Here is a 25,300-nt window from a genome sequence, read left to right as displayed (position 1 = left end):
TTCAACATACAATCAATAAAAGTGATACATCACATCAACGGAATGAAAGACAAAAACCATATCATCATCTCAACAAATGCAGGAAAAGCACCCGATAAAATTCAACATCTCTCCCTGATAAAAACTCTCAATCAAGCATAGAAAGAACATACTTGAACATAATAAAGGCCATATATGACAAACCCCCAGCTATCAGTATACTGGATGGGGAAAAGCTGAAAGCCCTTCCTCTAAGAACTTGAACACAACAAGGATGCCCACTTCCACCACTCCCATTCAACACGTAACTGAAAGTCCTAGTCAGAGCAATCAGGTAAGAAAAACAAATACAGGCATCCAAATTGGAAAGGAGGAAGTCAAACTGTTGCTCTTTCTGTACAACATAATCTGACATACAGAAAAACCTAAATACTCCACCAAAAAAGTCTTAGAACTGATAAAGAAATTCAGTAAAGTTTCAGAATACAAAATCAACATACAAAAATCAGTATTGTTTCAATACACCAATAACAAACTAGCTGAAAGAGAATCAAAACAGCAATCCCATTTACAAAAGCTACGAGAAAAAAAATAATAATACCTAGGATTAAATTTAACCAAGGACATAAAAGACCTCTACAAAGAAAACTATGAAACATTGATGAAAGAAATTGAAGAGGATACAAACAAATGAAAAGACATCCATGCCCATGGATCAGAAGAATTAATATATTCAAAAGATTATATCCAAAGCTATCTACAGATTCAATGCAATCTCTATCAAATACCTATGACATGCTTCACAGTAATAGAAAAAATAATCCTAAAATTCACACTGAACCATAAAAGGCCCTGAATAGCCAAAGGAATTCTGATCAAAAGGAACAAAACTGGAGGTATCACACTACCTGCCTGACTTCAAAATATACTATCAAGCTATAATAACCAAAACAGCATGGTATTGGTATAAAGGCAGACATATACACCAATGGAACAAAATAAACAACCTAGAAATAAATCCACATGCTTACAGCCAACTGATTTCCAACAAAGGTGCCAATAACATACAATGGGAAAAGGATGCCCTATTCAATAAATGGTGCTGGAAAAAATGGATATTCACATGCAGAAAAATGAAACTAGACTCCTATCTCTCACCATATTTAAAAAAAAATCAATTCAAAATGGACTAAAGACTTAAATGTAAGACCCAAAACTATAAAACTACTAGAAGAAAACAAAGGGACTGGGTACGGTGGCTGATGCCTGTGATCCCAACTACTCAGTAGGCTGAGGCAGGAGGATCACTTGAGGCCAGGAGTTCAAGACCAGCTTGAGCAACACAGTGAGATATCTCTAAAAAAAAAAAAAAAAAAAAAAAACAACACTGTTCTTAAATTAGCCAGATGACATGTCTATGGTCCCAGATACTTGGGACACTGAAGCAGGAAGATCACCTGAACCTAGGAGTTTGAGGCTACAGTGAGCTACAACTGTGCTGCTGTACTCCAGCCTGGGCAACAGAATGAGATGCCCGTCTCTAAAAAAAAAAAAAAAAAGAAAAGAAAATATAGAGGAAATGCTTCAGGACATTGGTCAAGGCAAAGATTTTATGGCTTAGACTTCAAAAGCACAGGCAGTTAAAAACAAAAACTGACAATTGGGACTTAAACTAAGAAGTTTTTGCACACCAAAGGAAACAATCAACAGAGCCAAAGACAACTTGTAGAATGGGAGAAAATATTTGCAAACTATTTATTCAGCAAGGGATTAAACATCCAGAATACACAAGAAAAACAACTCCAAGAGCAAAAAAACAAAAACCCTATTAAAATGTGGGCAAAGGACTTGAATAGACATTTCTCAAAAGAAGACATACACATGGCCAAAAGGTATATGAAAAAATGCTTGACACCACTAAATCACCAGGGAAATGCAAGTGAAAACCACAATATCATCTCACCCCAGTTAGAATGATTATCAAAAAGACAAAAAATAACAAATGCTGGGGAGGATGTGGACAAAAGGGAACTCTTACAGGCTGCTGGTGAGAATGTAAAATTAGTACAGCCATTATGGAAAACTAAATGGAGTTTTCTAAAAAACTAAAAATAGAACTACCATATTGTATATAGCATCCTTAACATAAATAACTCCATTTTAGAAAGAGACTGCATCTCACATTTCAAAAGACATCATGCCCACAGGGACCTAATCAATAAAGACTGCACCCAATCACATAATGACATAAACAGGCAAAATATTTCACTATCAGTTCTCACCAGAAGACTCTGTGGCCACAAAAAGAGCAAGACTTTGCCAGCTCAAAACAGCTGTCTTGATAAGACCCTGTCTTGCTGTCATCTGTGATCAGCACCTGGCATCTGTCGCCAAAGGCTCTTCCTTGCAAGATGTTGACAACCGTCCAGATCAGGCCAGAATACTCTCTTTGTTCGGTTGCTCTCTTTGGACTAGTTCTTTAGCACCCCCCCTTTTTTTTCTGTCCTTTTCTCCTGTTAATTGTTACTTTGTTTGATGTGGAATGTTTACACTGTAACATTTACATATATTAATTAAATACGCTATTATGTGTGGTTTGCAATACTGACTGACTTGTGGAGAGGCTTAAGCCTGTATGCCCATGGCTCTGACTATCAAGCGAACTGGTAGTACTAGTGGGAACTGCCTCCTTGGGAACTCCATATAGCTTGTGGTTTTTATGACTGAAATAGCATCACTAAAAGTTTGCTCTTGTAGAAAGACACAAACATGTATGGACCTGGTTATGTCTGACTTTGTACCACTCATAACACATATGATCCAGAAAGCACACTATTGGGTAATCTATCCAAATGAAAGGAAATCAATATGTGAAAGGGATACTTGTACCCCCATGTTTATTGCAGCATTATTCACAATAACCAAGATATGGAAATGACTTAAGTGTCCAACAGCAGATTAATGGACAAAGAAAATGTCAGATATATATCCATCATGGAGTACTATTCAGTCACAAAACAGAACGAAGCCCTGTTATTTGCAGGAACATGGATAAAACTGGAGGTCATTAAGTGAAATAATAGGCACAGAAAGACAAATATCTCATGTTCTCATTCATGTGTGCGGGTCTAAAAAAGTTCACCTCACAGAGGTAGAGAGTAGAACGACGGTTACCAGAGGCTGGGAAGGGGTTGGGGGTGAAGAATGTTTGGTTAATGGGTACAAACCATACAGTTAGGTAGAAGAGTAAGCTATAGTGTTAAATAACACAGTAAGGTGACTAGTAAGTAACTAGTATGTGACTAGTTAAGTAACTAGCACAGTAGGGTGACTAGCACAGTAAGGTCCCTTAAACTTTAAAAATTTACTATGTATTTCAAGGTAGCTAGAAGAATTGAAATGTTCCCAAAACAAAAAATGATAAATGCTTGAGCTGATGGGTATATTAAATTCCCTTATTTGATCATTACGCATTATATGTATGTATCAAGGTAACACGTGGACCCTATAAATATGTATAATTATTATGTATTAACCAAACAATTAATTTTTATAAAAGCAAACTTACCCACCATGCCCTCGATTTTGCATTCTTTCTAACAAAGCCTCCATCACCAAATCCCCTTTGTTCTGGCAACTGACAAAGAAAAAATATCAGTCATGAGAAAATTCATTTCTTCAGTTCTAATATTCTAACTTACAACTTAAGAATGTGAATGAAAGCATACATAACAAGGAAAAAATGCTGCACTTCTTAAGATGACTGTAGAAGCAGTCAAAGAACATCACTTCAGGAAAACTAGGAACAAACATATTTCAGATTAAAACAGAATAACTTAAAAATATCTGAATTGCTGTTGATACTCTCTCCGTGTAACTATCAAATACCTCATTGTTCTTTGTCTAGTTCCTAATGTCGGGTGGGCGGGGGTGGAAGTGGGATCTCTCTAGCAGAGGGATAGTACACAAACCCCCTTACAAAATGAGAAAGAAATTGGGTTCACACACGTCAGAGGGAAAGCATAGCTTTTTTTAAATAAAGAGATAGTATAAAAAATGTGAAGTGCACTGAGATTAAACTCTTTAGTCTATCATGGGAAAGCCGACTCACCCCTGAAGACAGGCTCATAGAGCTTCCTGCATGCAACATCCTCTCTTCACCGAAAGGCAGCCACAGGGCCCTCCTGCCTCTGCACTTCATTTGCTCCCAGTGCTTAACTTTCATAGGAGTTCTTTCATAGGAGTTACACCACACTGGAAGTGAGTTTTTTACACACTATTTTTCCTTACTAGACTATTCACCCCTCCAGGGCAGAAACCCAACTTTATTCATCTCTGCAGCTCCAGAGCTCAATGTAGCATTTCAACACGGTACGTGGCAGATTCTTTTGGCTGACCTTAACTCCCCTGTCTTTTACTTACCCTCTCCCCCATGCAAACTGGTCATAGCTAGGGGACTACATGAAGAGTCTAGCAGAGAAAGAGGGAAAGGAAGATAGAAGACTGCCATATAAAGGGCAAGATACAGTCGGGTGCGGTGGCTCATGCCTGTAATCCTAGAACTTGGGAGGCTGAGGCGGGCGGATCACTTGAGGTCAGCAATTTGAGACCAGCCTGGCCAACTTGGTAAAATCCCGACTCTACCAAAACAAAAAACAAAAAAAAATGAGCCGGGCATGGTGGTGTGCACCTGTAGTTCCAGCTATCGGGAGGCTGAGGCAGGAGAATTTCTTGAAGCCAGGAGGCGGAGGTTGCAGTGATCCGAGATCATGCTATTGCACTACAGCCTGGGCGACAGAGAGAGATTCCATCTCAACTAAATAAATAAATAAATAAAATAAAGGGTAAGATACACCATGAAGAAAGGTGACAGTGAGAAAGGAAAGAAGACCCTTAAACTCAGAAGTGTTGATTAATATGTGCTGTATGCTTCTCGTCTTTTATAATAAATCTTCAAAATGTTCAATGTCAAACCACTTTTCATTCCAAAATGCTTTTTCCTTAAACCTTTAGACAATAACCAAAGATTGTGGTGTAGACATTCTGCCCCTGGGCTAATCCTCATCTAAAAATTATACTGCTGTAAGAAGTAGATTATTTTACTCAACACATAATTCAGTGTTGTACTAACAACTAGATATATAGTGATGAACGATATGGCCCTTTTCAAGGTATTAATAGTCTAGTATGGGACAGAAAAAAATGAGACAAAAAGGCTTTCCCAGTGTGATACAGTAAGAGGCATGCCCAGGGTGTTCCAGAGACACAGAGGAGAATGAGAAGACTGGAAAATAGAACCACTGCATCTTATTTGCATCTATTTCTAAAGATACTAACAAACTGAGTATTAAACTATTCGTGCACAAACATGACAGGGAGGATTTTTTTTCTAGTTGGTTTATCCTACATATTACACCAAAATTGCAAAAATAAAAACCTAAAGAAAAAGGTTCCCATGTTTTACTCCACTTTCAAATCACAATACAGTCAAATTACAATGCAACCAAGATTCCATGTTTTGGTCCACTCTAGGAGAACTGAGAGGCAGTACGTGGTCCACACCGCACCAGATGGAGACCCAGGATACAGTCCTACTCTGCAACTAACTAGTTTTATATTCTTGGACTTGTTTTAACATCTGTAAAATGAGGGGCACGAACAATATTTTCTAAGGTTTCTTCCAGCTTTTTCATGGGTTCTAATAGCCAATTAAGTGTCCACTGTAAGTAGCAAGCTCCTGACAACCATACATGGACACTTATTAACATGTAGGAAAGTGTTATTCTTATTGACAGTGCTATTACAGTTATTCAAAATTATCATTAGTAAAATTATACTTATTTAGGTCATGTTATTCTCAAACAATATATTTAGTAATATACACAAATATATTTTCTATATGACTATTATTTAATAATATACTTATAATAGAAGTTACTGAATGTTCAATAGCTGTCTTGTACACATTGTCTAAATCAATCTTCACAACACTCATAAAAGACAGACACTAGCCGGGCGCGGTGGCTCAAGCCTGTAATCCCAGCACTTTGGGAGGCCGAGATGGGTGGATCATGAGGTCAGGAGATCGAGACCATCCTGGCTAACACAGTGAAACCCCGTCTCTACTAAAAAATACAAAAAACTAGCCGGGTGAGGTGGCGGGTGCCTGTAGTCTCAGCTACTCCGGAGGCTGAGGCAGGAGAATGGCATAAAAACCCGAGAGGCGGAGCTTGCAATGAGCCGTGATCCGGCCACTGCACTCCAGCCTGGGTGACAAAGTGAGACTCCATCTCAAAAAAAAAAAAAAAAAAAAAGACAGATACTATTACTTTGAGAAAACTGAGGCTTAGAGAGTTAAATAACTTGACTATGATAAACTACAAATTATAGTCCTGGATTCAACCTAGAGAGTGTGACTATCGAGTCACAATCAATGCGCAACCTTTATGTATTTTACAGTATTCTATATCTTTATATCAGCGTATCTTTTGGCTTAATAGTGTCTTTGCAATAAAAAAAGAAATTAAACTGAAGTATGACATCACTACCATAGCCACTAGGTGGCAGCAGCACAATAATGAAATAGTCACATAACAAATATTGCCATTTTAGAAATCAAAATGGTCTCAGAGAGATTCCTGTTAAAAAAAAAAAAAAAAAAAAGGGAGAGAAGTGGACCAGTAATATCCTCTGTGAGAAATAAAGTAAACTTACTAATGTGCAATGTGTTTCTGCAATTCCTTCATCATCTGCCTTAGTGCCAAACACCATCAATCCTCAGGATCAGGCAAATAGTAAGGGCTGATTTCATCCTGGATGTTTGTCATCTGAGCTGCTCATAGTTATATCATGGATTCTTTTCCTAACCAACCTGACCCTCATTCAACTCTATGCACTATGTCACTTTGATTCCTTCTTTGCATGTGCCATATAATTACATAAAATTAGATACTTTGTAAAACTTTAAATACAAATTAAAACAATGTTTGATAATCTGCTACTCCTTGCCACTAACATGCAAAGCTAATGTAATTAAATGGAAAATGTATACCTCTACCATTGGTACAATCTTATTCATTTCTGCAGTTAGAACAAAACATCAACAAACAAAACTTATTAATTATAACTCTCCTTTGGAATGAAGTCTGTTTTAAATCAATGAAACCTGGAATTGGATAGTGAAAGGAAATATAAGCTTTTACATCAAGTTTGGGGAGCAAAGAAAACACACTTTAAACTTAAGGGAAAAAGAATACAAATAGAATGTCTTATAGGCAAATCTCTGAAATTCATTAACATCGACTTTATGAGCTAGAAAGCACTTCGGGCCTCTAATTTAACCTTATTATCTTACAGATCAGGAAAAATATTAGAGTATATGCCCAAGACCAAATTATTCACAAAATGGGACACAGGAAGAAAATAAAAACTCCAGACAGAATTATGAATAAATGTGTACATACTAAGAGAAGGGATATGCCTAACCTTCAAGTCTAAAGGAGAATAACAATGCTCTCTGTCCCTTTACCTGCCTTGGTGTCGTTTTAATTACAAAGCTCTATGGTTGTGTCAGATATACCATGGCCGATAAACTATGGCTGTTCCCAATGAACAATCAGTATTACTAAGCATTTTCCAGAAAGGGTCCTAATTAAACTGATACCAGTAAAAAGGTATTAGAGGAACTTTTCAAAATACTAACATTTTTTAAAAATTGTCCAAACTATAGTTCAAAATCCAGGAAGAACAATGAGAAAGTCTGAGAAATAGGAGTACATAAAAACAAACTTTTATATGAAAAAATGCCATAAGCAAAGCTAACAGACAAATGACAACAGTACCTGAAAGTTTTACCACAAAGGGTTAATTACCCAACTATATAAGGAGCTTATAAAAGATTAGGGAAAAAAATCTACAGAAACATGGGCAAGAAGTATAAAGAAGCAATGCACAGAAAAATACAAATGACAGTAAAAACATGAAAAGGTAATCAACCTTGCTCATAAGAGAAATATAAATTAAAACTACACTAAGTTACCCTTTCTTCTGTACCAGATTAACCAAAAATTAAATGTTTGATAATATACTCTGATGACAAGACTGTGGGACAACAGGCACTCATATACATTACAGGTAGGAATGCAAAATGAATACAACTGCTATAGAGGAGACTTTGGTAATAACAACTGATGTGGCATTTACCCTTTTATCCAACAACGTTACCTTTAAGAATCTATCCCATGGGCTCACTGGCAAAAATGCAAAACAACATATCCACAGGGATATTCACTGCAGGACTATTTGTAATAGCAGAAAATAACACAAGTGTCTATCAAGAGGGGACAAATTAAATATTCATCCACCAATGGAGTACTATGAAACTGTAAAAAGGAATAACAATCTCTACATACTCCTGTGGAGGGGATCTACAGGACATATATTACTAGGTGAAAAACCCAAGATGGAAAACAGTATACATAATAGCACATTTTACCTAAGAAAGAAAGGTGTGTTTGTCCATGTATATTTGCTTTTAGGTATGTGTTTTTTTAATGGAAGGATAGACCCAAAACTAGTAAAAACAGTATCTGTAAGGAAGGAAAATAAGCAGAGTGGAAGAAACAGAGAAGAAAGCTAAATTGTTTTATGAGTTCTTGTTTTATGGGTACTTGTTTTATGGGAATTATGCTAGGTTTTGCATATAATAAAACAAATCAAAATGGGGAAAAAATCAGTACTGAAAAATTGGAAACAAAATAAAATAAATCAACTACTAACTAGATATCAATTTGACAGGCTAAGTATACAATAAATTACTTCATATGCCTTTAAAATACAATAATTTCACTATACACTTCCCTAGGGACACATAAAATAAGGATAAAAGAGAATTGCAAAGAAATCCTAAGCACTGTTCAGGAATCATATTGATAACAAAATAGGCTGTTAACTTGAAACCATTATATATAACATAGGATGAGGAAAAAAACTAATTCTATTAATGGCACTAGGTACCAAGATTCAGCAAAAAAGATACAAACATAAATCAAACGTGAAAAAACTGAAAAATTAAGTTTAAATTTTGGAAATTTAAATGTTAAATGTTGGAAACAATGTGAACTCTGCATATTTGTGGTTTTTTTAATGTATATTTCCTAACTCTGGCCACTATAAATCCTAGAACCAATAATTAACATAGTAGCAAGAACACTTCTCCTACCTAGATAGACTGTGGTCTCCAAATACTACTATCTCAGACTCAAAAGAACCAGGGTTCTTTGGAGACCAGAAATCTATAAATGAGCCAGGAAAATTATTTATCAGAAAGCAAGGAAATTAACAAAGCTATTGGTCATATCAAATGGAATAGGAGCCAACTTTAAGGAGCTCCCACTGGCCAAAGATGAAACAATTTGAGCATTAAAAACACAATTGCCATATGTTGAAACAGTTTAAATATATTATAAAGTCTATAAGTTCATGATGATAGGTTTACAAAAAGGCAAAAACCCTCATGGTTACCTTTGGAGGTTGCTAGGCCACCAACTCATTACTGTGGTCTGAAAATAGAGGGAAAGAATTAAGCATTTTTCTTGCCTTTCCTGTGCAAATTGTATTTCAGGGTAAACAGCTGGTAAGGGAAAGTTCTTCATAAAAGACTCTCAGCTAACAAATATTGAAGAAACAACAGAATTAGATAATCACCACGTTGCATCTCTAATGCAGTAAGGGATACAGGCAATATAACCCCACAAAAGAACTTCACCATTAAGTGAAAGAATCTTGGGGAATTTCACTATGGGTGGATGGAGCTAACTACACCTAAACTCAAAATAATGTTTAATGTTAACATCATAAAAATAAAAAAAAAAAACAGCAACTCAGACACTGCTTCCCTGATAATTAATGAAATAGGAAGTATAATGCATTACCTATGAAATTTTCTGCCCAACCCCCCAACTACCCCACCAAAAAACAAAACAAAAACAAATATAAGGGTGAAATCTGATCAGGCTTCTAAAGTAGTGCTGTTCAATAGAACTTTCTGCAATTATGAAAATATTTTATAACTGCACTGTTCAAAAAGTAACCACTAGGCAATCCGTAGTTACTGAGCACTTTAAACGTGGCTAATGTAAGTTAGGAACTTTTTTTTCTTTTTTTAGACAGAACCTCGCTCCATTGCCCAGGTTGGAGTGCAGTAGTGTGATCTCAGCTCACTGCAACCTCCGCCTCCCGGGTTCAAGCCATTCTCCTGCCTCAGTTTCCTGAGTAGCTGAGATTACAGACGCTTGCCACCACGCCCGGCTAATTTTTGTATTTTTAGTAGAGATGGGGTTTCGCCATGTTGGTCAGGCTTGTCTCGAAACTCCCGACCTCGTTATCTGCCCGCCTCGGCTTCCCAAAGTGCTGGGATTACAGTCATGAGCCACCGCGCCCAGCCTAGGAACTGAATTTTTAATTTTATTTCACTTTAATTACCCACAGCTGGCTAGTGGCTACAATACTGGGCAGTGCAATTCTACATCTAACTACTGGTTTACAGCAGTGGTCCCCAGCCTTTTTGGCACTAGGGACTTGTTTCACAGAAGACAATTTTTCAACACGGACAGGGTGGAAATAAAAAATTTTGTAAATATCTTTTTGTCAACATTCATATGAAATGTTTTGGGGGAGGAATGGCCAAACCACTTTTTATTTATTTATTTATTTATTTTTTTGAGACCGAGTCTCGCACTGTAGCCCGGTCTGGAGAGCAATGGTGTGATCTCAGCTCACTGCAACCTCCACCTCCCGGATTCACGTGATTCTCCTGCCTCAGCCTTCCGAGTAGCTGGGATTACAGGTGCACACCACCACACCCGGCTAATTTTTTTGCATTTTTAGTAGAGACGGTGTTTCACTATGTTGGCCAGACTGGTCTCGAACTCCTGACCTCGTGATCCGCCTGCCTTGGCCTCCCAAAGTGCTGGGATTACATGCGTGAGCCACCGCGCCCGGCCAACCACTTTTCAGTAATATGAATAATACCCATGGCGAGGGTTAGGGGCATGGTTTCATGATGAAACTGTTCCACCTCAGATCATGAGTCATTAGTCAGATTCTCATAAGCATGCAACCTAGATTCCTTGCATGCGCAGTTCACATTAGGGTTCATGCTCCTAGGAGAATCTAACCTCACTGCTGATCTGACAGGAGGCAGAGCTCAGGTGGTAGGTAATGCTCACTCGCCTGTCACTCACCTCCTGCTCTGTAACCTGGTTCTTAACAGGCCAGGGACTGGTACTGCTCTGCAGCCCCGGGTTAGGGGGTCCCTGGTTTAGAGGATATAAAGGCAACAGAGATACCTGTTAAAAGGATACTGTGCAATGCAATCTGCTAAATTTAGAACTGTAAGGAAAAACAGGGGCTAATCCCATAGCTATAGCTATGAGGGAACTGCTACAGATTAAAAGATGTCAAATGTGCATCACCCAAACACAACAGGCAGATCCCTGTGGGATTTTGGTTCAAACAAGCTAACTGCAAAAAAGACATTTAAGAGAGAGTTGAAGAAATCGTAATCTGACTGGACATTGACATCAGAGAATTTTTATTAATTTGTGTATGTGTAATGACAGTAGTGTGGCTTTGCAAAACTGAAAAACCTAGCTCTTGACGGGGGCGGGCAGGGGACTAAAATAACATAAAGATCGGCAACTCAGTGTTGGCTTTAGCTGAATTCCAAGTCAAGCTGACATTTTTTGAAAGCAGGAAGCAATGACAGAGTGGATTACTGATGCTGTCACCATCTACCAGCACAATGTAAATTAGAACAGAAAGGACTAAGCAAAGGTCTTCCACCTTTTAACGAGAGAAAATGGCATCAGTACAATCAACATACAATTTCTACAACTTCTAGAGTTGCATCGACATACATTTTAAAAGTCAGAGTGTCTGTTTATAAATCTCTACCCCATTTTAGTTTCAGAGCCTTTTTTACTACCCTGATCACTGATCATGCCACAGTCAAAAGGCAAACTCAAAAATTAACCTAAAAATGGCACTGCATTCCAAATAAGAAAATATATATACTTTGTTTTTCTATTAAGCTACAGCTAACAGAAATCTAATCAACGATCCCTATGATTTTCTCTTATCTAAAAAATAAATGCAAGCACGTAAGGAACTGTATAAATACAGAGCATCTACCCTACAATACTGCTTTATAAAAGAAAAAATTCTTTTAATAAGTTTAACCGGACATAAGGCTCAGGGAAAACTACTTTGTGCATATTAGTGTACGGTGCTCAAACTGTAAAAGATGACTAGTCTCTGACATCATACACATCTTTACTCTCCTGATGTCGTAAAGGACATAAGAAAAACCACATTATAAGCCTAAATGTACTGTCTTCAAGTATCTCCGTGATTAAAGTGTTCCTAAGAAACCGTCCTTATTTCTTTCTATCCCTGATTTGTGTGTATGGAGCAGTTAGTTCAGGGTTCTCCAATTTCAGTCCACGATTTCTGCCATATTTCCGTACCTGCTGTACTAAACATAACCGTTTACACCAACTCACTATTTTAAAAGCTGCCAACCTTAACATGCCACCCTAAATGAGCGGGTCCCCTTGTGCCGTGAATGAAGTCGTCCTAACAGCACTAGCTAGACAGCAGCCCTGGCAGGGAGGCCACACTGGGGTCCCTCCGCTGAAAAGGAAGGTGGGTCCGCCGGGAAAGGTGAGTACTGGGCGCAGCTCGCCCGCCCACCTGGCCACTCTCCGAAGCGCCCCCAGCCACCCGGCCTCCGAGGAAACGCTGACCACCTGGCGGGGCCGAACCGCGCGCCGGGCTGCGCCATGCCGGACTAGGCCGGTGTGCAGGGCAAGGCGAGCCAGGCCGAGGGACGGGGCTCCGGGGCGGACCCGAGCCGGCGGGGACGCGCCTGGTGGTTCGCAGACTGTTGCGCGAACCGGCCGCAAGCCATGAGGCCGCGAAGCCAGAGTCACCAAGGCAGCCTGGGCCGCCTCCAGACCAGGACGCGCTCGCCCCTTGCCCTTCCGACTTGCGCACAGGCGGTTACAGGGCTGCCGCAAGCGCACCCCTCAGCCTTCCAGCCGTTACCTCGGGCGGGCACTGCGCACGCGCGCCACCACTAAGCTTACGTCCAGCCTCAGTCGGCGCGTTCGTTCCGCCCACTGCCCCCACACTTTTAATAATGAATCAATGTCTTCTCCAGACTTCCCCTGCACGCGAGCAAATGGACTCACCCACATCCGGGAATCCAAGAAAGAGCGTGCAGACACGTGATGCGGGGCGTGGCAAGAGGAAGCGTCTGCCGCAGTGGGCCGGTTACCGGTAAGGGTTTGCAGCGCCCCCAGCCTAGGTTTTGGAGGCGCGGGAATGCGTTCGTGGCTCAGTGTCGGACTTCCCCCTATTTCCATCGGCCGAGGCTGTCACTTTACGCTCATAACCGTTTTCTTTACAGCACGCTGTGTCGGGAGGAAAGGGACTTGCGTTGCACCCCAGACCTCCCCGTCTCCGCTTCCACGTTTGATACATCCTGCCTCAGGCCGGAAGCCGCGGCTGAGGGGGCGGCTTCTCGTACGGTGTGGTGGCCTGCGAGGCTCATTTCTAGCAAGGAACAAGGTTTTTTGTTTGTTTGTTTGTTTGTTTGTGTGTGTGTTTTTTTTCCCCGTTTTGACTTTAGAAATACATGTTTACAAAGTTATAATGTATAGAAATGGATAAGACATGTCCCTGTCCCGGGAAACACAGGCACCGCGTGTTTGGAAAGACATACATCTGGGCTGTTTGACAGGCTCCCTAGTTGGTGCCATGCTCTGTGCTTAGGGAACTATGAGATCCCTGGTGGGTACTGGGACCGCGCTCAGCCTGAGGTTTGGAGGCGGCCACCTACAGGAAGCGGCTTGAGACCTAAGATTTTCAGACTGACTATGGGTTCACTGGAATAAAAAGGAAGAAACAAACAGCATTGCAGGCATCGGGACTGTCACGTGTGTAAGAAAAGGTTGTTCAGGAAACAGTGGTCGTATTATGTGACAGTACTTGGGACGGTGGCTGTGCCCTGGGCCTTGATTGTCTTGTTGCTTTCCATCCTTCCAGCCCCTTAAGAGTGAAGGCACCTTTACGCCTAACCCCGGAAATGGGATGTTGACCTCCAAGAGCTGACGCCTGCGTTGATCTTGAAAGGAAGAGTGGCATTAGTGATGTGGAAAAGGGGTTTTAACTGTCAAGGCTGGAAAATGTGACAAGGTTGGAGGTGTTTGGAGAAGGGACAGGTGAAAAAGATTGAGGCCAGATTGTGGAAAGATCTACTAAGGAATCCTGGGTACAAAATGTACACTTAACAGTTGGAGACAATAATACCGGAGCAATTGATCACAAAGCTGACCTAGCTTGTTTAGTAGATTAAGTTAGGACAAGAAGCAAGAGTTCAAGGATAGAAGGCCTACTGAAGCTCGAGTGATTTGAGAAAACCTTACTAAAAGGTGGAAAATCTATGTGGGCCTGGGAAAGTCAGGTTTGGATCAGCTGAAGAAAGGGAAAAGGGTATCCCAAGAGACACAGCAGCAAGGACAAAGGAGTAGCAGCAGGAAAGTGGGGAGCTCTTATAAGACAGGGACTTCAAAAGTACAACCAAAACTTCGCCTTGCTTTGAGTTATCCACTGGGTAGTAGCGGGTTAATTATTGGGTACTAGATTAATTAAGCCCTCACCTGGCTCACCGGTGACAGAAGTAGCAGGGCGCGTTTTGCTTAAGTTTTGCCCAGATCTTTTAAACCCTTTCCTATACACCAATCTGTGTATAATTTTTGCCAAGGTGTTGGGGATATCTTGCAGTTATCCTATGGGGGACATCTGTGAGCTTTTTTTTTTTTTTTTTTTTTGAGACCAAGTCTTGCTTGCTCTGTCGCCCAGGCTGGAGTGCAGTGGCGCTATCTGGGCTCACTGCAAGCTCTGCCTCCCAGGTTCACGCCATTCTCCTGCCTCAGCCTCCCGAGTAGCTGGGACTACAGGTGCCTGCCACCACGCCTGGCTAATTTTTTGTGTTTTTAGTGGAAACGAGGTTTCATCGTGTTAACCAGGATGGTCTCGATCTCCTGACCTCGTGATCCGCCCACCTCAGCCTCCCAAAGTGCTGGGATTACAGGTGTGAGCCACTGAGCCTGGCCATGTGAGCCATTTTTACAAAAACTTCCACCTGCCTTGGCCCAAACCTCAGCATTCTTAGGCACAGGAGCTCATGAACATACTGAGATAACACTAAACTGGACTATGGGAAGGGACCAACTACAGACCTGATACAAATCCTCAAGGCAAGACGATGTCTGAAGTTGAGCTTGTAAAGGAAAAGGCTTCCTTCCTTAAAATGGCACCCAGGCTGAGCTCTGAAAAAAGCACCTCAAGATGGTGGGTTCCACCCCGCCCCCGCCAAAATTGCTTATTGTGTGAGTCTCCATAGTCTCGGAAACTGAGAATAATTGAGAGTACCTTTGATGCCAGTGGCTTCTGGGCTTTTTGGATTGTCACTTTGTAGCAGGGAGCACCCATAGGATGACGCCTATGATGAATCAGGGCCCAACCTTGGAAACAGGGAATCCAAAAGTATCCTCCAAGCTAGCCAGCCTTTTGGATTAGAAAGCATACCACAGATAGGATGAAATTAAGCAAAATTGTCTGCTTCTGAATTAAATAATTCATTAACTAAGGACCTATTTATTCTTTGTCATCTATAAGTAATTATTAAGACCGAACTTTCTTTTTAAGTTTAAGATAATGTATTATTGCTTTACAATAAATGATAGCTCTTTTCAATCTGTTCAAGTATGTTTGAATCTGTCTTGTAGAACAAGATGTATGTGATTCAAATATAGATAAGTAAATATCATTTAATATATATTGAGCATAATTTTAGAGGAGAAAACATATTCACATACTACAAATCAGAATCCAGTGGAAAATTTTAAGTCTAGATATTGCATAACAGTTTGCTAAGCATAAAACAAAACATAACTTAAGATAATTGAAAAGAAATATATTGGTATCTGTGAACTCTGGTACAAAGCAGAGTTTCAGTAGTAATACATTTAAATTTAAAATACGAGTAAATGATCCCAGATCCTACACTAAGTGTGGCCCATGACTTACCATTTTAAGAAAATTGCTGGTAGGGTGTGAATTGGTCATTTGTTGGGGTTTTTATAGCAGCTTCAGAGAAAAATGGGGAATCAACCATGGTCAAGGAGCTAAATAAGTATCCTGGCCATTTGGGCCAGAAATTAAAGGGAGTGCAGCATTGAGAATTAGAGGAAGGAACCTCCAAGAAAGGAGCTATCCCAAAGGGAAGCAGAAACTGGAGAAAACAGCAGTATGAGGTTCTACCACTAGTCTTCACCTAGAAGTGCTTTGTTCAGATCGCAGCCTGGGTACTATTTTAGGGAAGGAAGCCGTTTCCTTTACAGTATGTTCATGTGACTCCTGTGCCTAAGAATGCTGAGGTTTGAGCCAGGGGCTAGAAAGGAAACTTAGCAGGCCATTATGAATCAGGGACTCATCAAAGACATCACAAACAGGAAAAGGTGAATGTTCAAGTTAGAAGAGAAGAGCTACATTGAGATGCAACATATTAATATTTGAGGGCCTCATTTAAGAACGTGTTTCTCTCCTGTCACACTCTATGACACTGGTCTGTCAACTGGCTATGTCTGTCTAGTATACACTATAAAATATGTATCAGCTGGGGTTGTAGAGAGGAACTATGATCAAAGTAGTCACCCAGCCTGTATGAGAAAATGAACCTTTTGCCAAAAGGTAGCCCCAGACTAAAAAGCCTGGAGAATCCTTATAGTGGATTATACCATCACTTCAGTCATTGTGTTTAAGAAATAACCTCTTTGGCTTACAGATTTGATAAGATCAAAGCTGCAGGAAAATGGACAGTGAAGTTCAGAGAGATGGAAGGATCTTGGATTTGATTGATGATGCTTGGCGAGAAGACAAACTGCCTTATGAAGATGTCGCAATACCGCTGGTAGGTTATGATTTGAGCTGAGAATGGGTTAAAGGTATTGATCTGGCAGTAACTAGTGGAGGAGGGATATCAATGGAAGATAAACTAGTGTGGCAAAGAAATCAAAGCTGTGGAATTCTCTAACTCTAGAAGCCTCTGGAGAGCATTTATAGTGAAGAAAAATGTGGTTCAGGGAGCTAGCATGGTCAGGTCAGTTAGGAGTCATGCCAGGACTGGAGCCCAGATTTTCTGAGCCATTTTCTGTCCCCCACATGAAATCCAGAAAAACCAAATAATGAGAATTTAATGCACAAGACGGGGAGGAACGAGAAGCAGCAGCATATGAGCTCTGTTTCTTACTTCCCTGCCTGTGGCTCATCAGTCTTTTGGCATTTTTAGAAACTCACATTCTTAGAGCATATACCTATCTTGGGTTCTCTGGAAAATATTCAGAATATACCTGGGTATTCTTTTGCGTTTAGACCAGCAGCCTTCTGGATACTCTTTTCTTCCCTATCTTTGGAAAACTCTGCTGCAGGGAGTTTGTTAAACCTCATGTAATAAGTGATCCAAAAGGTTTGCTTATATAAATGTTTATTTACAATCCTATTTATGTCATAGAGGCCTAAAAAAGGGAAAATGGGACTGTTTTTCTTTAAAGCATGCCAACTGCCCCTGAGAAGAGTAGTTAGTATTAAATAAAATATAACTTATAGTTAGAATATCTGCCGCTGCTGTTTACAAAGAAATAAAATGGTTCATCTGTATTTTCATTTACGATTAAAGATAGTAATATGTTCAGTGAGTAATATACATATCAAATAACAAGTCATAGCTTAGTTCAAGCTTAGGAAAATAGTCAAAAGAGAGAGCATAATAAGAATTATAGATGTCATTTATTGAATACCAGTTTTATGCCGTGGACTGAGGTTGGAAATATACATTATCTCTAATTCTTAAACAACCCTGTGAGGGAGGTGCTCTTAGTCCCATTTTATAGGAAAAGAATAGGATCAGAAAGGGGAACTTGCCCAAAGTCTGATAGCAGATAAGTAGGGCTTCATATAACATATACTTAGGTCTGTGAAGTTCCAGATCCTGTCTTGTGAACTTTTGTTCATTCATTCCACAAGCATTTTTTGAAGCCTACTGTGTGCCATAAGACTATGTGAACATAAGATACAGTGCCTGCTCCTTGAGGGGTCTAGAAAGGCAACACTTGTTGTGATAATATTCTAGGTGGGGGCATAAACAGCCACATCATATAGGAAGTGACTGATTGCCTGGTGGGCATCAGAAAGGCTTCTGAGAGAATGTCATGTTTAAGCTGGGTCATAAAGAAGGACCAGAAGTTTAGTGGAGATAGACAAGGGTACTGCTGCAGAGGGGACAGATGTGTAAAGGCCCAGAGGTTTGAAAGGTTTTGGGACATGGTGAGTCATTCAGTGTGGATGAAGAATATGTTTGTCAGGTAAGTAGACTGAAAAGTTGGGCTTGGATCAGACTGAGAGTGGTATTTGATACCACACTTAGATCTCATCCTCAGGAGATCCAGGAATGAATGATCTTAAAAGCAAGACTGCTATGCTCAGATTTGCCTTTTGGAAAATCGGTTTAGCAGCATTGTTAGAGATGGTGTGACATGGAAAAAGGGCAAATGAGACGAATTGGCAAGCTATTGTGGTGGTCTAGGCAAGGGAGGAGGGCCTGAACAAAGTCAAGAAAATAAAGATGCCTACTTCTGGAGAATGTTATAGCTCAGATTGGAGAACATTTGTGTGGCAGGGGATGAAGGAGAGGGAAGTTTCCCTGCTGACTTCTAGGCGAAGTTGGCTTGGCCCTGCTGCTAATCCATACCTTTCGCTTGTCCTGTCATTCTAAGGCAGTGTGTATGCCAGTTAGGATTTGCTGCATAACAAATCACCCCAAAGCTTAGTGACTTAAAAGAGCAACTGTTTATTTCATGATTTCGTAGCTCAGCTGGGAGGGACTTCTAGTCTGTGCTAGCTCAGCTGATCCCTGCCAGGCCTGCTTGTGTTGTGCAGTCAGCCAACAGACTGTCTGGAGGCTGGGTAATCTAGGACTGTCTCACATGTCTGGCAGTTAACAAGCTGTCCACTGGGTGATGGGATGACTATGCCATGGTCTCTGGTATCCAGCGGGCTAGCCCAGACTTCTCAGTCTCAGGGTTCCAAGAGCAACCTGAGAGGAAACCACAGAGTTTCATGGAGCTTAGGCCAAGAACTAGCCCACTGGCATGACAGCTTCATTCTGTTGGCCAAAATAACTCCCAGGGCCAATCCAAATCCAAGATTGGGGAAATCAATTTCACCTTTTGATAAGAGTAGCTGCAAAGAACTAAGGGCATTTTACAGTACACCATAATGGATGGCTGGGTTTATGACACATTTATTTTTGTTTTCCAGGCATACATACGATATGATGTGTTGGCATGTACTGAACGGGACAGTAGATACCAAATGAAAGACACATTATTTTAGAAAGCGTACCACAGATAGGATGAAATTAAGCAAAGTTGTCTGCTTCTGAATTAAATAATTCATTAAGAACCTGTTTATCTATAAGTCATCTATAAGTAATTATTAGGCCTGATTGCTTTACAATAAATGATAGCTCTTTTCAATCGAAATTCAAGTATGTTTGAATCTGTCTTGTAGAACAAGATGTATGTGATTCAAATATAGATAAGTAAATATCATTTAATATATATTGAGCATAATTTTAGAGGGGAAAACATATTCACATACTACAAATTAGAATCCAGTGGAAAATTTTAAGTCTAGATATTGCATAACAGTTTGCTAAGCATAAAACAAAACATAAATTAAGATAATCGAAAAGAAATATGTTGGTATCTGTGAACTCTGGTACAAAGCAGAGTTTCAGTAGTAATATATTTAAATTTAAAATACAAGTAAATGATCCCAGATCCTACACTAAGTGTGGCCCATGACTTACCATTTTAAGAAAATTGCTGGTAGGGTGTGAATTGGTTATTTGTTGGGGTTTTTGTTGCCCTGCTCCACCACTAGGGGGAGGTCTCATCTACTAGTTACATTTTCAGTGTTTCCTGCCCTACCTCCATTTTTGTTATAATATAAGACATGTTGGGCCAGGCGCAGCAGCTTGCACCTGTAATCCCAGCACTTTGGGAGGCCGAGGCGGGTGGATCACCTGAAGTCGAGAGTTCGAGAGCAGCCTGACCAACATGGAGAAACCCCATCTCTACTAAAAAAAAAAAAAATGCAAAATTAACTGGGAGTGGTGGTGCATGCCTGTAATCCCAGCTACTTAGGAGGCTGAGGCAGGAGAATCACTTGAACTCTGGAGGCAGAAGTTGTGGTGAGCCGAGATCACGCCATTGCACTCCAGCCTGGGCAACAAAAGCAAAACTCCATCTCAAAAAAAAAAGACATGTTGGGTCCAAGGTAATTTTTTGGATACATTTCTTGTGTCTAAGGAATATGCCAGCAAACTAGTATTCTTTTAAATCACGCTCCCCCAAAAGAAGATTTAGGATTGGCTCATCTCAGTGTTCCTAGCCGCTAATAATAATAGCAAATATTCCTTGAGCACCAGATACCCCACACAGTGCTCAGCACTTGATCTAACCTCACCTAATCCTTACAGTAGTCTTGTGAGGTGATGGCTCTTTTTTCCTCCCATTTGCCAAGGAGGAAACAAAGGCCCCAAGGGTTTGCAAACCTTGCCCAAGTAACCCAGCAAATGGGAGAGTTGTGGTCTTGGATCCTAGCTGGCTTCCAAAAGCCTCTGCCCTTAACCCTTCTGCCACAGTGCCTCCTTCACAAGTGTCAGAGTCAAAATGCCCATCATTCCCTATTGAAGAAGGCCCAGGCCATGTTTGAGTGATATTTCTGATCATTTCCTCACCTGTATGATTTTAGCTTTTTTAGAATACACATATCAGTTATGTTGCCTGTTCCTAGGAACTCACAAGCCTTAATTCTAAGTGTTCTTGAGTTCCAAGAAGATGCAGAATATATTACTGTTCTGAATTTCTATTGTACCTTTTCAGAATGAGCTTCCTGAACCTGAACAAGACAATGGTGGCACCACAGAATCTGTCAAAGAACAAGAAATGAAATGGACAGACTTAGCTTTACAGTACCTCCATGAGAATGTTCCCCCCATTGGAAACTGACACCTGGCTCCTTTCTTGTGGATGGATTTTCTAAGAGCACACAGATAAAGCATGTTTTGTTTCAGTCTCCTAAATCAAATCTTTGAGTAATAATGGTAGCAAAGTGCGATGTGAAAATGTTCACCAGAATGAGAAACAGAGATTTCTCAGTAATGGTGAATATTAGTAGCTTGTATTTGAACAAGACTGGTTAAACATTTGCCTTTACCTCTGATTTTGCTTTACTGTCAAAGTTTAACACCTTCCAACTACTTATGTGTGTCCTGTAACACAGGAGATTGAACGTATGAGAGGGAAAGGCAAAGGAAAAAGGAAGCCAGACACTGGGAAGAGTTACTAACTTCTCATACTTCCCCACATTGAGAAGCATTCGGAGTGTATTTAGCCTGTAGATGTTGTGATATGCAAATATCGCATTCCCTGGTTACTGGCATTCCTAAGATTCTTCATGGTATTTTCAAACTTTGGATAAATTTACAGATTAGAAAGATATCTGACAGTTACTTCTGTTCTCCCTACAACTTCCTTTTGTACTGCTGGAAAGGATCTTTGGCTAGGTGAACCACTAGTTTTATTCAGTAGTGGCATTTCTTATTTTCTCAAAGCCCTTTCAATTATAACCACCCCACTATGGAATCAGTATTTACTTACACATTTGTATAAGAACCTGTATTTTGAAAAACACGTTTGTGTATATTTCCTGGAATTATTTGCCTGTAAAACAGTGTCTTTCATGTGCTCTCCCCAGATTGTAAACGCTGTAGGAAGCAGCCCTGGCTGCCTCTATCTGTATCCCTTGTTGAAACTCTGAAAACACTGAATAACTAAAATCTCTTCTCATCCTTTTTATGCTGGGTCTTTTTGTTTACTTAGCTTTTAGGAGGAAGAGGTACGTGAAAAAACAAATTAGCTTATTTTAGGTTTTCAATCACAAACATGATTTTAGCAGCTATCCTATAATCCAAACACATTCAGGCTGATTTCTTCTCTTTGCATCAGTAGTTCTACCTCGAAATCATTGATCTTCAGAATAAAGACCCCAGTCCCTTCAATAAGCAAAGACAGACAACCTAATAGAAAAGAGAATTACAATATTTCAAAAAAATTATACAAGAGAAAAAGCTTTTCAAAAAATTAAAGTGCCTAGAATGCCACAGTTCTTTCACATTCTTGTTAAATGAGGATTTTACAGCTTACTTGTGGTATGTAATCTCTGAGACACTAACATCTAAGAACTTGACAAATGTTCATGTGAATCCTGCCTAGCCTTTCCCTGGAATATTAGTAGACCAGTAAAATATGAAAGCTATTCTTGATTTCTGCTGAACCAGAATATGATATCTGGAATACAGCTGTTGGTTTGTGTCTATGACTCATCTGAGAACTGCTCCCACCCCCAGGAATAGCCTCTGGGCAAGTTCATAAACTCATTGTATCAGGAATTAGGTGACCTAATCTGGGCTAGTCAGATTTTTGTCAACCAGGGCTTCGAAATCTTTATCTAAGACTGGCTTGAGGATGGTGGGCACAAGAAATGCTAAGTTGCTGTTACAGGGTAGCTTTCTTCAATTGTCTCTACCAAAACACCCAAAAAGGGAAGTATCTGGAGAGGGAGGCCGAGAGGCTGTGTGGCCTATTGGTTCCTGCCAGCTTTCCAGTTTAGAGCCTGCATATTGCTTTTCTCTGTGGGATTCACCATGCCTGGCACTGGGAATACAGCAGTGAATTAAGTATGACCTCTCCCTTCATGGAGCCTTTAGTTGGGGAGACAGGCATTAAACCATTAGCCATATGAATACATAATTTCAATTTGGGGCATATGCTAGGACGGAAAAATAAAAGATGTGACTTAGGTTGGGTTCCCAGAAACCAAGCCTGAGGCAGAGATTTCTTGTGCAAGTGATTTATTGAGGTGCTTTCAGAAGAACCCTGTGAGGTAAACAGGATAGGGCAGGGAAAGAAGCTGAGCCAAGATGTGGTTTGAACTGAAGTGTAGCTTCAGTCTGATCCGATTGGATCTCTGGACCATGATGACGCCAAGAGTTTTCTCACCTTGAGGCAAGGGGTTATGCCCTTGTACTGAGTATGAATTGGTCAGTCGTTGGCTTGGCCCCTCCCACAATCCCCCAGTGACAGTGTAACCTCCCAGGCATTGCCAGGCGACACGCCTCTCCAGGGTATACTACAGCTGTAAGCCTTCGACAGCCAATACATAGTAGCCAGGGGAATGGGTACCGACAGTGCTACTGCAGTATAGGAGAATGTGACTGGAGGAGATCTGATTTATATTGAATAATCCAGGGGAGACCTTGTGATTAGCAGCTTTTATAGCACGTAATTTGAAATACTAATTTTGTCTCTGAATTTTTTTCCACTCTCCAAGGAAGTAACCAGGTCCTGTGTGCTTCCCGTTGCACAGCAGGAAGCAGACATGCTTAACAGTAACCCTAGCATTTGTTTGGGAAGCAGGGGAGGGTGGGAGAGAAGAGGGTCTGCAGACAGGAGCCTCTAAGGAGTAGTGGAAAGCTGTGTGCCACTCGGTACCACAGAGAGATGGTGAACTTCAGAGTTTCATGGTTTGTTGGGTGCTCCAGAGGAAACCTGCACCTCAACACTGAGTCTTCCAGACGAGGCAAAACCTCCAAGCTCGGAGCCCCCTCCTACAAGGGTCCCCTCAGACTTGGCAGTGAAGATAATAGCAACGACCCAGATAGACTGAAGAGCAGAGGTCTTTACCCATTTTTCCAGGTCATTCATAAATGTCCTAAATGCTTGCAAGACCCTAAAAAGGGGAAAGGACACCCTAGTGACCACAGCATTGATTTCTGTTTGCAGTGCAGCAGAGTGAGGCCAAATGGACTTAATTTGCTTGGAATAAAAGAAATGTGCTATTTCTTGTACCCTCCTTGAGCTTGTGAGTCTGGAATTGTCCAGACCTGAAGGATGAGTAGTAGTAATAAGGGAAAGAATTGGGAAATGAGGATAGCTTACAGAGAGAGCTAATTGCATAAAGCCAGGAGGTAGAACTGGCATTATAAGCAAGGTGGGTAGGCAGATGTCTGGTTAAAAAAAGTTTTTCTAAGTCATTGAAAGGTTCTAACTAGAGAGAGTGGCCTGATCAGATTGGATTTAAATATGTGTGTGTGTGTGTGTGTGTGTATCTCCCTTTGGAAGTAACAATAGAAGTAGAAAGACAAATTAGAAGAGCTTTGCATTGGCTCAAGTGAGAGATGATGGTAGTTTGGATTGGCAAGACAGGTAGAAGTAGAAGGACTTGAAATATTTGTTCGAGGTGGAATTGTGGTGGAATTGTCCAGACTTGCACAGTGTGAGCACTGCCCTCATGACCCAGGGGTTAGATCTCTGAGCTAGACACAGGACTAAAGGTACAGGCCCTATTCTCTGGAAACAGAGTATGAGTCCAGGGGTTGCCCATCCTTTGAAGCCCAACTTAGACTCACATTGTAATAGTATCGTAACAATGACACGATAGTTAATCAAGCACTTCTATGCACTTTAAACACATGAGTTCCAGCCCTGACATTCACCTTTTAGGTGGATAGCATTGTCCTCGTTGATCAGGAGATGGTGACTTAAATGACTTGTTCCAAGTTAACGTTAGAAGACTTATTCCAGGCTGGACGTGGTGGCTCACGCCTGTAATCCCAACACTTTGGGAGGCCGAGGCGGGCAGATCACCTGAGGTCAGGAGTTTGAGACCAGCCTTGACAACATGATGAAACCCCATCTCTACTAAAAATATATTAAAAACAAAAACAAACAAAAAACTAGCTGAGCATGGTGGTGGGCACCTGTAATCCCAGCTACTTGGGACGCTGAGGCAGGAGATTTGCTTGAACCCAGGAAACAGAGGTTGCAGTGAGCTGACACAGTGCTACTGCACTCCAGCCTGGGCGACAGAGTGAGACTCTGTCTGAAAAAAAAAAAAAAAGACTTATTCCAAGTCATTCAAATAATAAATGGATTCCAACCTAGGACGTCTGATCCCAAAACCCATGCCCTCTCCCTGGACCTGTTACGTTTCCTGTAAAACTTTCTGCGACATGGAAAGAAAATCCTACCAGAATACTCAGAACTTTATGTACCTTGTTTCTAAAATT

At 40.7% G+C, this 25,300-nt stretch overlaps 2 protein-coding genes across 36 annotated transcripts in view; one reads left to right on the top strand and one right to left on the bottom strand.

The window, feature by feature from the left end:
- CEP63 (centrosomal protein 63) overlaps positions 1 to 13,587 on the bottom strand; it is a 137,266-nt gene extending 123,679 nt beyond the window's left edge. For 6 of the 30 annotated variants that reach the window (XM_030934193.1, XM_030934114.1, XM_030934178.1 and 3 more), the window contains exons 1-2: positions 13,233 to 13,587; positions 3,552 to 3,616 (exon numbers count right to left, since the gene is read on the bottom strand). In XM_030934193.1, the coding sequence (XP_030790053.1) occupies positions 3,552 to 3,616; positions 13,233 to 13,406 (239 nt within the window). In that variant the 5' untranslated portion in view covers positions 13,407 to 13,587. Of the gene's footprint in view, positions 1 to 3,547; positions 3,617 to 4,090; positions 4,559 to 6,693; positions 6,940 to 9,501; positions 9,540 to 11,222; positions 11,295 to 12,732 lie in introns of those variants that run through there. The other 24 variants (XM_030934171.1, XM_030934207.1, XM_010364844.2 and 21 more) reach the window with 15 other exon arrangements.
- On the top strand, positions 13,252 to 22,026 carry ANAPC13 (anaphase promoting complex subunit 13). Of its 6 annotated transcripts, none has more exons than XM_010364837.2 (5): positions 13,258 to 13,320; positions 13,451 to 13,611; positions 14,089 to 14,238; positions 16,892 to 17,017; positions 21,054 to 22,026. In XM_010364837.2, the coding sequence occupies exons 4-5, from the start codon at positions 16,919 to 16,921 to the stop codon at positions 21,177 to 21,179; spliced, it is 225 nt and encodes a 74-aa protein (XP_010363139.1). In that variant the 5' UTR covers positions 13,258 to 13,320; positions 13,451 to 13,611; positions 14,089 to 14,238; positions 16,892 to 16,918; the 3' UTR covers positions 21,180 to 22,026. The 6 variants fall into 6 exon arrangements, with proteins under 6 accessions (XP_010363137.1, XP_010363139.1, XP_010363138.1 ...); XM_010364836.2 differs by having other exon boundaries at positions 14,089 to 14,264; XM_010364834.2 differs by lacking the exon at positions 14,089 to 14,238.
- Positions 22,027 to 25,300: the final 3,274 nt, after the last annotated feature.

Source organism: Rhinopithecus roxellana, chromosome 1, assembly GCF_007565055.1.
Source record: "Rhinopithecus roxellana isolate Shanxi Qingling chromosome 1, ASM756505v1, whole genome shotgun sequence".
Taxonomy (NCBI): domain Eukaryota; kingdom Metazoa; phylum Chordata; class Mammalia; order Primates; family Cercopithecidae; genus Rhinopithecus; species Rhinopithecus roxellana.
This window is presented reverse-complemented; position numbering and strand designations above follow the sequence as displayed.

Coding starts and splice junctions, on each gene's coding strand:
- ANAPC13 (XM_030934274.1), top strand. CDS start 13,272: ATGCGGGGCGTGGCAAGAGGAAGCGTCTGCCGCAGTGGGCCGGTTACC. Junction 13,321..13,450: donor CCGCAGTGGGCCGGTTACCG/GTAAGGGTTTGC, acceptor TTTTCTTTACAG/CACGCTGTGTCGGGAGGAAA. Junction 13,612..14,088: donor CATTTCTAGCAAGGAACAAG/GTTTTTTGTTTG, acceptor CCATCCTTCCAG/CCCCTTAAGAGTGAAGGCAC.